The sequence below is a fragment of the Salvia hispanica genome, chromosome 2 (assembly GCF_023119035.1).
Source record: "Salvia hispanica cultivar TCC Black 2014 chromosome 2, UniMelb_Shisp_WGS_1.0, whole genome shotgun sequence".
NCBI lineage: Eukaryota > Viridiplantae > Streptophyta > Magnoliopsida > Lamiales > Lamiaceae > Salvia > Salvia hispanica.
In genome coordinates, this window is record NC_062966.1 from 884318 (window position 1) to 898786 (window position 14469).

The 14469-nt window shown below is 37.4% G+C and overlaps 1 protein-coding gene across 1 annotated transcript; it reads right to left on the minus strand.

Moving 5' to 3' along the window:
- Positions 1 to 447: 447 nt before the first annotated feature.
- LOC125205094 (ankyrin repeat-containing protein At2g01680-like) lies at positions 448 to 1122 on the minus strand. The gene has a single exon (XM_048103909.1). The coding sequence runs from the start codon at positions 1120 to 1122 to the stop codon at positions 448 to 450; it is 675 nt and encodes a 224-aa protein (XP_047959866.1).
- Between the last annotated feature and the right edge of the window lie 13347 nt (positions 1123 to 14469).

Sequence of the window (14469 nt, forward strand, 5' to 3'; positions counted from 1 at the left end):
GGGAAAGAGTGTTAAATGGATTTTTAAACTGTAAATATAATTTCTCAATTCTCACTATGGAGGAATAGAAAAATAAAATAAAACAATATAAAATCTGAATATATTACTGACGGACATATGTCTGTCACTATTGTTAAAATCTGCCAATAAATAAAGGGACAAGTTTCCGTCACTAATTCCGTTGAGAAATGGCACTTTTTATAGTCCTCACTTTGAGACATTTTACTAAAAGCGTCCCTAATTTAATTTCTCAAATTCATTTCTTTTTTAGAGACATAAATGTCCCTGATTTAGAGACATTTACTAAAAGCGTCCCTAATTTATATATTTAGAGACATTTACTAAAAGCGTCCCTAATTTATATATTTAGAGACGCATGTATTTAATGCGTCTCTAATTTAAGGACGCTTATCTTTTGCGTCTTAAATTTTGGATATTTGTAAAAATTTATAACGCAAATGATTGCGTCCTTAATTTTGCGTCCTTAAAAGATAAATTTATTGTAGTGGTGATGTCACGTATGATTTTTCCGACAATATAATTAAAAAAGTAGTAGTAAATTACTTCAAGTTGATAAGTCCTCACAGCAAAATGCAACAATGTCTCTCCATCATCATCCTCTGCACTCACTAGGTCTTTGTCTCCCAGTTTATCCACCAAAACCATCAACGTCCCAAGCTGACGATGTTTCACGCACAAGTGCAGCATAGTCTGTCCGCGATGCAGCCTTTCCGCGGCCGCAAAGGAATCCAGCCGAAGCATCTCCTCCAGCACCGCCTCATTCCCTACATGAAGCGGGTACATATCATGGCTGTCTCGCCACCAGCACATCTCCGGGGCTATCTCCATCAATCTTTTCGCGATCCCCGCATTCCCTTTTGCAGCCGCGATGTGGAGAGACAACGAGTTGTTGGAGTCGAGCTCGAGAGCCAGCTCCGGGTTGATCTTCAGCACCTCTGCCACGATGCTTTCGTGTCCCTTCTTTATTGCAATGTGTAACACGTTTTTCAGACATGAGGTTAATGAGACTACATCGAGAAGGTGTTGATTTGTTTGGAGGAGTTGTTTGAGTGTTGCTACATCTCCAATTGTTGCAGCATCGTACAGTTTCTTTTCTGCCATTCCTTTTTTTTTTTTTTTTTCTCAATTTACCCTTTCTTTTACAAACAAGTTCGCTTGTAATAAGTGAGTTGTGAATGCATCTTACACTCACACACACATATATATATAGTGTACAAGCGCTCTCTCTTAAGAAAAAGAACTAGGAAATGTTAAAGAAAGATCGTTTAAGTCTATATGTTAAGGTTGACTGGAGAAAAGTTTTAAAGTCTCAAACATAAGAAGGATCCATTGAACCTATAAATGTTAGGATAAATAACTATTTAAATCACGAGCTTGTTCAAAATCTGGTCTATTCCATAGTTTAAAATTTATTAGTTAAATAACGAAGTTTCAATTTTTCAGTTAATTTATTCCATGAGTAATATTTTTATCCACGTCAACAAAGATACCACCTAAAATTCAGACTCATGGGATAAACTAGAAAAATTAAAACTTTATAATAAAATTAGCGAATTTCAAACTCTGTGGGATAGACCAACTTTTAACCAAACTTGGTGATTTAAATAGCTATTTACCCTAAATGATATAAATAGTTACAAATGGTAGAAACCACGGGCGCACGAAAACAATAAAATATTCACTATAGGAGATTGGATAATCATTTAAGTTAAAACATTTACGTGACCATAAGTAATTTTTACCTTTTAATTCAACTAGTCTGTTGGAAAAGCCCGAAACCTTTTTCTAGAATTAGGGGTAAAACATTTTTACCGAATCAAATTCAAACTCGGTTTGTCCACATTCAATTAGACAGCTTCAAATAGAACGGACAAACTCGATGAGCTGACCCGCCTAGCTCTTAAGTTGTAACATAATCTCTTCTAGAGTATGCATATTTGCACACAATTGCAAATGCATCAAACTACTCTGGGCAAAGTTTAAAACATGATCTATTAATACTCTCTCTTACTTTACTATTTCACCATTTTGAATATTTATTTATTTTTTTAAAACGAGTGCAGAAAATGAAACGCCCCTGTTAAGGCGGAACGGAGGGAATAGTAGACACTATAAAAGAAAATTCTGCCTAATTTCCAATTTCTCAAGGATAGGACCCAAGGAGATTATATTCAAAAGAGGATGCTTAAGTTATTCAAGAAAAAAGGACCAAGTATACGTACTATAGTAATAAACATAGCAGAAACAAGTTGAGATAAACATCAATATATGGGAAAAGCTGATATTACAACTTGTAATATTATAATTAAACGATCAGATAGACAGATCATTGTAGAAATTGCATGGCGGCTTTTCACACCAGAATTAGACAAATCTGACCTGCATAAGCCGCCATGCAGCCCATGCTTAATTCACTCTATGAATTCACGCAAAGAATGTGAAAGTAAATAGATACAATCATACAAATATTTAGAGACAACCAATTGGCAAGTTTCCCTTTAATTTTAAAAAATACTGCTAAATTTAGTTAACAATAATTAAAGTTACCTAATAAAGTTTTTATTTATTAAAAGTTAATGTATGCTAAATTTTTCCTTGTATGGGAAATCACATTGTGGCTGCATAGTTTTTATATATATAGGGATGTGATCATCATAACCCATATTTATGGTGATAACCTAATAATCCTCATTTTATGGATGAAAAATATCATTTTATAGAACAAAATATCATTTTATGGAATAAAAGTATCATTTTATGCATGCTGAAAAAATATCATTTTATCGTGTATAAATATCATTTTTAGTAAAAATGATACTTTTGACCCATAAAATGATAGGGTTATTAGGTTATCACATAAATATGAGTTATGATATGATCGCACCCCTATATATATATATATATATATGGGAGCATAAAGCTACTTTTACCCCTTTAGATACTATTTCCTTCTTAATATCAACCATTAGATTAATATGATGGATGAACTAGATGAAACCCAACAAAATCATCCCGTGTTGCATTATTTGGTTCATTCTGTGCATTATATGGGTAAAATTGTAAAACAATCATGAATTAAAACGGAAGGAGCGAGATTTAAGCAATCATTCCATCTGCTCACTCTCTCTCACTCCAAACGTCTCTTCCCATCAGCCCACGATTCTCAAATCGTCTCCCCCATTTCAAACTAGGAAAAACCCTAGCCGCTACTCAAATTGAAGAGACACCACCACTCCCGCCGATTTTTCGCCGTGAAAAGCAACGCCGGTCGACGATTCACAGTTCTAATGTGATTCCTTCGCCGCGTGATGATAGATTTGCAGTCGTCAACAAGGAAGGTTTCAAAAGTTCCGATTTTGGTAAGAGACACTTCTATTCGTCAATTTTCGCCATTAAAACACCACATAGTCGACGATTCACAGTTTTGTACTAAACAATTTCACGATTTTCACAAGCATTTGGTCGATATTTCTGTAAATCATGAATTTGTGTTCATTTGTTTTAGGTTTCTGTCGGTTATTCTCTAAAGCATGACATCGTTTGCATTTTTATAAAATTGTATCCGATTTAATTTCTGATTTGTGTCAAAAACCAGGATGACGAAACGAGGAAGGCCTTTCATAAGCCAACCAACCCAGACTGCAGGTGAGCAATGTTGACAGTTGACTCAACTTTATTTTACCCATATAATACCTGCAAGTGTACAGGGTTATTGTAGCAAATAGCAAGCAAGACCTAAGTACCACGAACCAATTTCAACTACTATCCAGACGATCGGGAATTTTGATTTTAAACTAACAACTACTAAAAGCATATAAAAACCAGAGATTAAAATAAGCACTTAAATAAGAAAACAAAGAAGCAAGTTGTAAAAATGATAGAGAAATATGCAGAATTCAAGGATCCGATGCAAAACTCATAGCCTAACCCAATTGAAACCGATTTACCATTTAAAGTCTCCAGAATTGTTGAATCAATCACAAATATAGATTAAACCCCCTCCCGAGGTGAGAAATCCGTAGATTAGGTGTAATAATTGAAGTTCCATTCTAATTTTTAGACCTAACTCCTAATAGTTCGATTAGATTAAAGATCCCACTCAAAACCTCAACTCTCCCGAGTTTTATTGAATTAAGGTGTGAATAATTCTTCTTTCAAGGTTAAATATTTCATCTCCCGATTATTCTAAGAAACCCTACACTCCCAATTGGTGATCAAGCAATTGTTAGGAAAAAGCACAAGAATAATTCAAACAATTGCAAGAGCAAGATAAAAACGAAGTCAATTGGATTAAAACTATAAATCAATGCATCTTCACCAAGAATTCTACATAAAAGATGTTTAGCTACTCATGTTCATGGTAGAATACAAAAAGAAACTAAGCAAAACAATGGAAATCATGATCCGAATTGCAATTGGTGGAAGAATTGAAGCTTGAATCTTCAATCTTCTTCCAAGAGTTCTTCACAAAGAGAGAGATGTGTTTTGTCGCTTGTAGAGAATGAATAGAATTGACCTAATTCTTCCTTCTTATTTTCTCTTCAAAAAATTGCATTTCAGCTCTAAAAAACGCCAAAATGACGGACCCGGCCGGGTGGAATTAATCCACTGGAAATTCACCCGGCCGGGTGGGACTTCTTTGGTACTCTCTGGAATCTCGCAGGCATAATTACGCCACCCGGCCGGGTGGAGTTATAGGGTAATAATTCACCCGGCCGGGTGAGATTTTCTTGACAGCGCAGTGTTCGTATAACGGCCATAACTTCTTCTACCGAACTCCGATTGAGGCGTGCGAGATACCCACGCGAAGCTCTTTCGAAGACGAAGAGATTGATATGCATTAGGGGCTGATTGGACTTCAAAATATCCAGTAAATATTGTCTCAAAGTAAGGCTGCTGCACATCCACATATTTTGTACCTTTTTCTACACATTCTTAACAAAATGGTCAACATACCAACATAATAGAGAAGTAGATATCAACACTCCTAATAATAGACGAAATATGCTCAAATTCATACAAAATCACCCTCTAAAACCATGTAAAATCCAAGTATGTCAACAGTCTAATATGCATGTAATTAAGTGTATCTTGTATTTATTCGTGCATTGTTTGATGCAATGTGTACATGATTGTATGAATTGTTGTGCATTCTGTTTTTATTTGAAGCTACATAAATCAGTTTGATAAAAAGCTTGTAAATGAGTGAATGTTGTTATCATCTGTGCATTATTTGGTCCTATTTGTTCAGTATTGTAGGGAGCTGCTAACAAAATTTGCTATTGGTTTAATATTCGTTTATGCATTACTGGGTATACATTATGAATTTTGGTTGAGTGAATGTTACATTATGTCGTGCATTATTTGATGGAATGTATACATTATTGTATGAAGTTCTATGCATTAAGTTTTAGATTGAAGCTACATCCATCTGTTTAATTCAGATGCTATACATTATGATATTCATTTGTGCATTATTTGCTTGCTTTTGTACATTATTTATCAAGTAGTATGCATTACATAATATTAATGCGGTAAATTATTGATACCTTCGATTATAAACATGTACTGATGTCGTATTTTGGACAGCAACGAAGCACCCTACATTGGATATTGAGGAAGCGGTTAATGATGTTATTCCTATTGCGATAGCACAAAGTCCACGAGTTCCAGTCATACCTCTAGGGTTCAGATATCCTCTACGTTAGGGAGTAGTTTTAATTGATAAACATAATGTGAAAATATTTCAGTGTAATGGATTTTATTTACTCAGTAATGGACGATTTGAGTCCTGTAATGTATATGTTTATGAGACGTTTTTGTTGTAATTGTATGAGTAGTTTTAACTGATAAACATAATGTACAAAAATTTCAGTGTAATGGATTTTATTTACTCAATAATGGACGATTTGTGTCCTGTAGTAATGGACGATCTGTACATTATTCACTGATCCGTGTACATTATTAGATACTATTGGTACATTATTTACTGCACTAAATCTTAAACGCATTATAAAATGAAATTTAACTCATGTGGTGGTGCTATAGCCTAGCCCCCATAGGTTGCTAAACCCAAGGGGAATGAATTCAATTTTCTTTCAACATTATTCTCTTCAATCTGTATATTATTCACTGATTCGTGCACATTATTAGATAGTTTTGGTACATTATTTATTGTACCAAATCTTAAACGCATTAAAAAATGAAATGTAATTCATGTGGTGGTGCTATAACCTAACCCCATTGGTTGTTAAACCTAATGGGAATGATTCAAACTCTCTGTACTTGGTGATGGTTTCGTTTGTGAGTGAGTTCTACAACCTAGCCCCATGGATTGCTAAACCCAAATGGCCATATTCAACTCTCGCCAATCATTAAATACTTACACAAGTACATCATTTAGTATTACACACGTACATTATAGGCGACTTGGCGTACATTATTTAGTTCTACTTAGCCTAAACATTAATCCCTCAAACATGTACTTGATTCAAAAATGAATTTTGATGTATGGGATAGTAATATGTCCTAGCCCTATGGATTGTTAAATCCTATGAGAATGACTCTAACTCCCTTTCCATAGTCAGGGTTTTGTTAGTGAGTCGGTACTATACCCTAGCCTTATAGATTGCTAAACCCTTTTGGGAATAGATTTAACTTCTGTCAAACATTAAACCCATTGTAATCTACATTATTCAAAGACGACATATACATTATACAACTATAATCGTACATTAATACAATCTACATTATATGCTTAACATAGTACATTATTTGTCAAAAATTTACAAACTGTAACTCACGAAAAGAAAACACAAAAAATTGTAAATGTTCGATATGTACACCAGAATCGCCAACCACTGGCCGGAAATCGAATCGATCTTCTCCTCCGAATCGACCGCAATCATCAAATTGCAGGCGCTAAACTCGCTCGTGAAACTAAGCGAGTTCACCCGTGCCGCGATGAGCGAGTTCGAGGCGGCGATCCAGAAGGATTCGTCGAAATCTCCGGTCACCGGCGCCGGAACTCACTTTCTCATGATCAACGCGATGGATTACTTTTCAAATCTGGCCGATTACAGAAAACCGCAGATGTAAATTACACAACTAATACAATAACTTTCCACCAAAAAATTTCAATAATTCTCGAAATCAATGAGATTAGGAAAAGTCGGAAAAAATTATCATAGACTTCAAAACTTGGGAAAATCTATTTTGCAAAGAACGACAACTCCAGCCAAACGGTTTACAAGTGCAGTTATGGGTATAATCTCAACAAAAACTTTGCTAATAAGAATACCTTCTTCCATTGTTGAAGAACAACCTTCTTCCATTGTTGAAGAACTATCTTCTTCCATTGTTGAAGAACTATCTTCTTCCATTGTTGAAGAACAACAACAAAACGATAATATGCAGATACTAAACGAATTTAACTCTCGATAGAAATTTAAGAATTCAATGGAGAAAGATGGGAGAATAATCGGTGTAAGAGACAAAATATTTGTGGAATCTGAGAAGAAAATCGCTGAAATCTTTTGGGATGGAGAGAATCAAGCACTTTCCATAACAAACATGAAAGTGTATACCATAAAAGCCCTTTTCTACTTTTAAAATGAATTAAATAGATTAAATCAGGCCCTATTTTGGGCCATTAGATCTTGAAAATGGATGGACTAGATTAAAAAGGAAAAAGAACAAAAGATGGGAAAAGTATATGAATACATCCCTATATATATATATATATATATGGTAGCACTAGGGTGCCCCCTTATTTAGAGTCACAACGTACATCCAATCTGGTGTTACCATGTGGCACAAAACATGCAATATTTTAAACACAAAAATGCAATCTAGTTGTATATGCATTTTCGCAGATTGCATTCTAGTTGTATGTAAATTGCATTTTATAGTGTTGAGTTTTGCATTTTCACATAAATTGCATTTTTTATTGTTAAGTTTTGCATTTTCACATATAAAAATGCAATTCGTCTATATATAAAATGCAAATTAAACAGTCAATATTAAAAATGCAAAACTCAGTGATTGAAAGGAAGGGATTTTGCACGCGTGTCGTAGGCGCGTGTTCTTCCTATTCAACAATACTTATACGTTCCCACTTCCCAAAATACTATTAATTAGTACGTGGTAAGTCGGATGTCGATCCCACGAGGAACGGTCGTATCCGTTATGTATTTCAACACTTAAGAGTTTGGCGATGCCGCCACGCTTTAATTTAAAGAAGGAGGAAACTAAACTACAGAAATTAAACCATACTTACGAACATAGTGGGAACTAAAGTTTAAATAAGGTAACAATGCAAGCAAACTATGAATTTGAGACAAAACAAATAAACTGATACTTAAACTGGGCAAGTAAGTAAACTGGGCAGTTTAGCAGCAAAATCAGAATAGTGGCGAGAAAAATAACAACACTTTGTAAAATAACATTTTCGGGAATAAAGGGAATAAGGGGAAAGGAACCAGCTTTTGCCACAAAAATTACTAAGTAAAGGCTGCTAACTAAATTCTAAATGTTCACACCTAAATGAAAGCTAGAGAAGCTAATTTACTAGGAAAGAGACATTTAAAAGGTGGGATCTAAAAGCCTACTTACCTAGCTATTTTGGAGACTTCCTAAGGTGACTAAGCTGACATGAAAAGCATGAGAGAGAGAGTTTAAAACTGATTTTGGAGGCTCCATGTCAAAGAGTGAAAAGGGATTGTACTAGTTGCTTGCTATGGGCTATTATCCAATGGTCAAAAGTAGTAGACAACTAAACTAAACAAAGGATAAAAGGATTAGCAATTTGAAATCAGATTTTTGGGTTCCTAAATACACTAAGGCACGAAAACTATGATAAAAGAGAGACTAAAAGACTTCTACACACTTAACTATGCTAGAGAAACACAAGATCAACAAGTTAACTACCTAATTATGCCTTGAAAACACCAAATAAAAAGCTGAAAATCAGCAACTTGGAGAGGATGAACAAGCTTAAGAACATTCAACAATGGAGGATAGAAATAACTAAAGAAACTGCAGCAACTAAAACACATTAGCTAGCATACAAGAACAAAGCTACTAAGCAAGGGAAAATCACCAACAATTGCAACTTAAATTCACAAACGTTTTCTCCTCTTTTTTTTACTGATTTTCGAAATTAAAAGGATGGAAAAGAAGGATTAACTAGCTGACCTAAACACTTAGAAAAGATCAAAGAAAAAAGATGCAAAAAGAGAAATTTAAACAAGCTAAGCAAGTAAAACTAAACTAGCAACAACCACTATTTCTTTTTTTCTTTTCTTCAATCAAAAGCTTCAAGTAGAATCAGCCCCTGCAAGACCCTTTCAAAAGCATAAAAAACTTCAAATAAACAAGAAAAGGAATCAACAAGGACAAAGGCTAGCTAGAGAACGAAAATAGTAGAACCAAGGCAAGATTTTAACTAAATGCTCAAGAACACCAACAACCAAACATAAATGCTAAACACCTAGAGATTTAAATACACCAAAAGCTCTTTAAGATCAACCCAACAACCTTAACTAGAGAGTTAAGATGCTGGAAAATGAGTACAAACAAGGATCTAGATCATTCAAAGCATTAAAGCACTACATAATCACCCCATGGTGAGCAAAAGTGGCAATGGCTGCCTATGGTTCGAAATTTACTTCAAGGATGAGAGAAAACTAAGCTTAGAGAGAGGAAATAAAACTAACTAAAGCTAGCTAAAAGGTGGTGTCCCCAAAAGTTAGGCCAAAAGATAAGTTTTGTTGTTCTTTTGTTACACATCTTCCAACCAATCTGATGTGGAAAGCTTCTCCACTCCCAATGATGGTAGTTGGCTTCTTTTGCCTTCAAAAGTGTCTCTTGTGGCCATTGGTAGCACAAAGACTCGTCAATTTAACTTTGAAATGCGACTTTGAAGAGCTGTCAGCATTGCTCGGACACTGGCCAATCCATCAAACTGGGCAGTTTGTGTCTTGTGGATTCCTTCCTTCTCCAAATGCTGAATTTGTATCCAATTTGCCTCTACTTTTGCATGTAATCCAGAATCCATTCCATTAGCATGCTCGTCGGACCACTCCATTCATTTCCTGCCAAAACATGCATCTTTATATGCAAATTTTCAACAATATAGCATGAAAAGTGACTCCAAAATGGTGACGAATGCTAGCCTATCAATATGTGGTTGAGCTTTTTACTCCAGTGCTAGCTCAAGTCACCCCCTCTCTCAACACACACTAATTAAAACAACACACAACACACAACACAAACATGTACAAGACGCAAACACAAAAGAAGACTCAATCGAAAACACACAAAACTTCACACTTGAGTCAAGCTTATGAAACACAAAATCCAACAACCCATTATTTGGAAAGAGAACTTTGCAAAACAACCGCATTCAAGCTCGTTTTAAGGGAAGATATTTTGCAAAGCTTATGCATCAAAGCTTGACTAAAAACAATTTTTTTTTTAAAGAAAAACTGACACTTTCTTAACAAACTGATTTTCACAAACTACACAACGAAAAACAACACCACTAATAACAAATGATCCCCCTCCTCACACTTAGACCTTGCTTGCCCTCAAGCAAGTTTGATTGAAGTGTTAGGAAAGAACCCCGCTAACATCACGAAACAGTTACAAACGCCGGCAAGGCAACAACACATGCATCAAGGCCGACAAGGCAACAATATATACAAACAAGGCCGGCAAGGCCACAATTACAAAAACATCAAAGTAAACACATACGTCACACAGAACACATATATATACAAATGGAAGAGAGAGTTGGATAGAAATCACCTCCCCCGCCTCTTGCGGGGGGTATGAGCAGAAGCGGCAGGTGGCGGTGGTGCAGCATCAAGTTTATACTCATTAATCTCCTTCATCACAGCGTCATCTTCTCCCGGCTCTTGAAGGACAGATTCTGCCGGAATCTCAACCGTGGCTTTTGCCTGAGTGGCAGTGGTGGTCTCAGCCCTCCTTGTTGTGGCGGTGCGCCGCGTGATGGGTGCTTCCTCCAGCAATTTGGGTTTGAGGTTGGGCTTCACCAGAGGTTTCTTGGGTGCCTTCTTCGCCGGTTCATCAGAGGGAGACGGGCTGTCCGGCGGTGGTGCATCTGTTCTACGAGCAGCTTCTTCCTCCGGCGTCCTCTTGAATCGCCGGGGCAGCATGGTGAACGACGGTCAGCAGTGTCGTGGCGGGAATTTGAAGAGACACTCTGAAAATTTTGAAAAGGAAGAGGAATTACCGTGAGAGAAAAAAATAAAAAAAATAAAAAAAATAAAAAATGAAGGGGCGGTGAAAAGTGGGAGAGAAATTAGGGATTAGAGAAATTTTGGAAAATGTGAAGACTAAAACCCAATATTTAAGTATAAATCCCTTCAATCCTATACTTCCCCAAAATTCACGCTTTTGATAAAGAAAAAAAACTTAGAAGTAGAAAATGGGCCATACTTAAATCACACAAAACAAATGGGCCGTCTCTTTTTCTTTCAAAGTGATTCAAATGGGCCCACTTTTCCTAACTTAAATTTGAGCACAGCCCCTAACATTTATATTAGTACAGCACGTAAAAAAAAAAAAAAAACTCACACATAAGCCTACTACAAATATTTCAACAGCGAAGATAATCAATTTTTTTTTTCTTTTCATAATAAAAATTTTTCTTTTGTTTTTTCGTTTTTTTTTTCAACAAAAAACTTTAAAAAAAAGTAAAAACAAATATTTACATGAAAAGTTTTATCACCCTAATTCGAAATCCGAGGCATATACAATGGAATTTCTTCCACCGTATATGCTTCCGAAGGCTCCAAAAAGATTTTTAATCTATGACCATTCACAACAAAGGGTAGAGAATTAGAGTCAACTCCCTGAATTTCGATGGCTCCATTTGGATGAATTGCTCGAATGATGTAAGGACCGGTCCACTTGGATTTTAATTTTCCCGGCATGATTTTGAGCCTTGATTGGAATAGGAGAACTTTTTGCCCAACTCCAAACGACTTTCCCCTCAAATTTTTGTCATGCCATAGCTTGGTCTTTTCTTTGTACCACATCGCGGCATCATATGCTTCAAGGCGAAATTCCTCAAGCTCTTGGAGTTGGAGCTTCCTCTCCTCACACTTTCCCGGTTCCATACTCATCTTTTGAATGGCCCAATAAGCGCGATGCTCAATCTCAATGGGAAGGTGGCACATTTTGCCAAAAATGAGGCGATACGGCGACATCCCAATTGGCGTCTTATATGCCGTGCGGTAAGCCCATAGTGCATCATCTAGTCTCGCACTCCAATCCTTCCTTGAAGGATTCACCGTCCTCTCTAACACATGCTTGATCTCCCGATTGGAGATCTCGGCTTGCCCGTTGGATTGTGGATGATACGGGGTGGATAAACGATGATGCACACCATATTTCTTCATCAAAGCATCAATTGTGCGATTGCAAAAATGTGTACCTTGATCGCTTATGACGGCCTTTGGTACCCCATAACGGCTAAAAATGGTAGACTTGAGGAAAGAAGCTACCTCTCGTGAGTCATTAGTCCTTGTAGCCTTTGCTTCAACCCACTTGGAGACGTAATCGACGGCCACCAAGATATATGAATTCCCAAATGAGCTCGGAAAAGGCCCCATGAAATCCATCCCCCACACATCAAAGATCTCACACACAATAATGGGGTTTTGGGGCATCTCATCTCTAGCCGAAAGTCCTCCCATAAATTGGCAACGAGGGCATCTTTTGCAAAATTCATAAGCATCACGATGGAGCGTCGGCCAAAAGAATCCACTATCCAACACCTTCCTCGCTGTCCTCTTTGGTCCAAAGTGTCCCCCGCATGCTAATGAATGGCAATGCAGTAGGATATCTTCTTGATCGGGCTCGGGGATGCACCGTCGAATCACTTGGTCGGCTCCCACTCGCCAAAGGTATGGATCATCCCAAAAGTAGTATTTGCTTTCGCTACGGATCTTCATTCTTTGAGCTTTGGTGATGATCAGTGAAGAAGGCAGATCTCCAGTGGTAAGATAATTCACGATGTCAGCAAACCAAGGCTCTTTGTTCTCTGCTGGTTTTCCCACTGGTGCATCCAGACTGCCCAGTTTAACGAACTGGGCAGTGTACAGGTGTTCCTCCGGAAATGCATCGTCGACCGGATCATGAATTCCATCTTTCACTATTCGACTCAAATGATCAGCCACTTTGTTTTCAGCCCCTTTTTTGTCTCTTACCTCCCAATCAAACTCTTGAAGTAGTAACACCCATCGAATCAACCGCGGTTTGGCTTCCTTTTTTGACAAAAGATATTTGAGAGCGGCGTGATCGGTGTATACAATGATCTTTGACCCAAGGAGGTATGGTCTAAATTTCTCAAACGCATAGACCACTGCCAAGAGCTCTTTCTCGGTGGTATCATAATTACCTTGAGCTTGATTCAAGGTTTTTGAAGCATAGTATATCACGTGACTTTCCTTCCCTACACGTTGGCCGAGCACGGCACCAACGGCTTGATCACTTGCATCACACATGATCTCAAAAGGGATGCTCCAATCCGGGCCTCTAATCACGGGTGCCGAGACTAACTTGTCTTTTAAAGCTTGAAATGCCCACTTACATTCATCATCAAACTCGAATTCCACATCATTTTGTAGGAGGCGTGTCAATGGTCGAGCTATCTTAGCAAAATCCTTAATAAATCTCCTATAAAATCCGGCATGACCAAGGAAGCCGCGTATCTGCTTTTGATTTGTGGGATACGGTAGTTGGGCAATGACATCCACCTTCGCTTTGTCGACTTCAATTCCTCTTCCAGATACAACATGGCCGAGAACTATCCCCTCTTCTACCATGAAATGGCACTTTTCAAAATTCAACACAAGGCTCTTCTTTTCACATCGTGCAAGTACCAAGTCGAGGCTGCTCAAACATTTCTCAAAGGAGTCCCCATATACGGTGAAGTCATCCATAAAAATCTCAATGCACTCCTCAATAAGGTCGGAGAATATGCTCATCATGCACCTTTGAAAGGTTCCGGGTGCATTGCATAATCCGAATGGCATGCGCCGATATGCATAAGTGCCAAAGGGACAAGTGAAGGTCGTCTTCTCTTGATCATCGGGGTTGACAAATATTTGGAAATAGCCACTGTACCCATCAAGGAAGGAAAAGTACTTTTTGCCGGCCAATCTCTCGAGCATTTGGTCGATGAAAGGAAGTGGGAAATGATCCTTTCGTGTGGCTTCATTTAATCTCCGATAGTCAATACACATGCGCCACCCCGTCACCAACCTTGTGGGGACCAACTCATTATTTGCATTCTCCACAACTTGAATTCCGGACTTCTTCGGCACCATGTGGATGGGGCTGACCCACTTGCTATCGGGAATAGGATAGATGATCCCTATTGACAATAGCTTGAGAACTTCCTTCATTACAACTTCC

Excerpts from the sequence above, each read along its gene's own strand:
- LOC125205094 (XM_048103909.1), bottom strand. The coding sequence starts at position 1,122 with ATGGCAGAAAAGAAACTGTACGATGCTGCAACAATTGGAGATGTAGCA.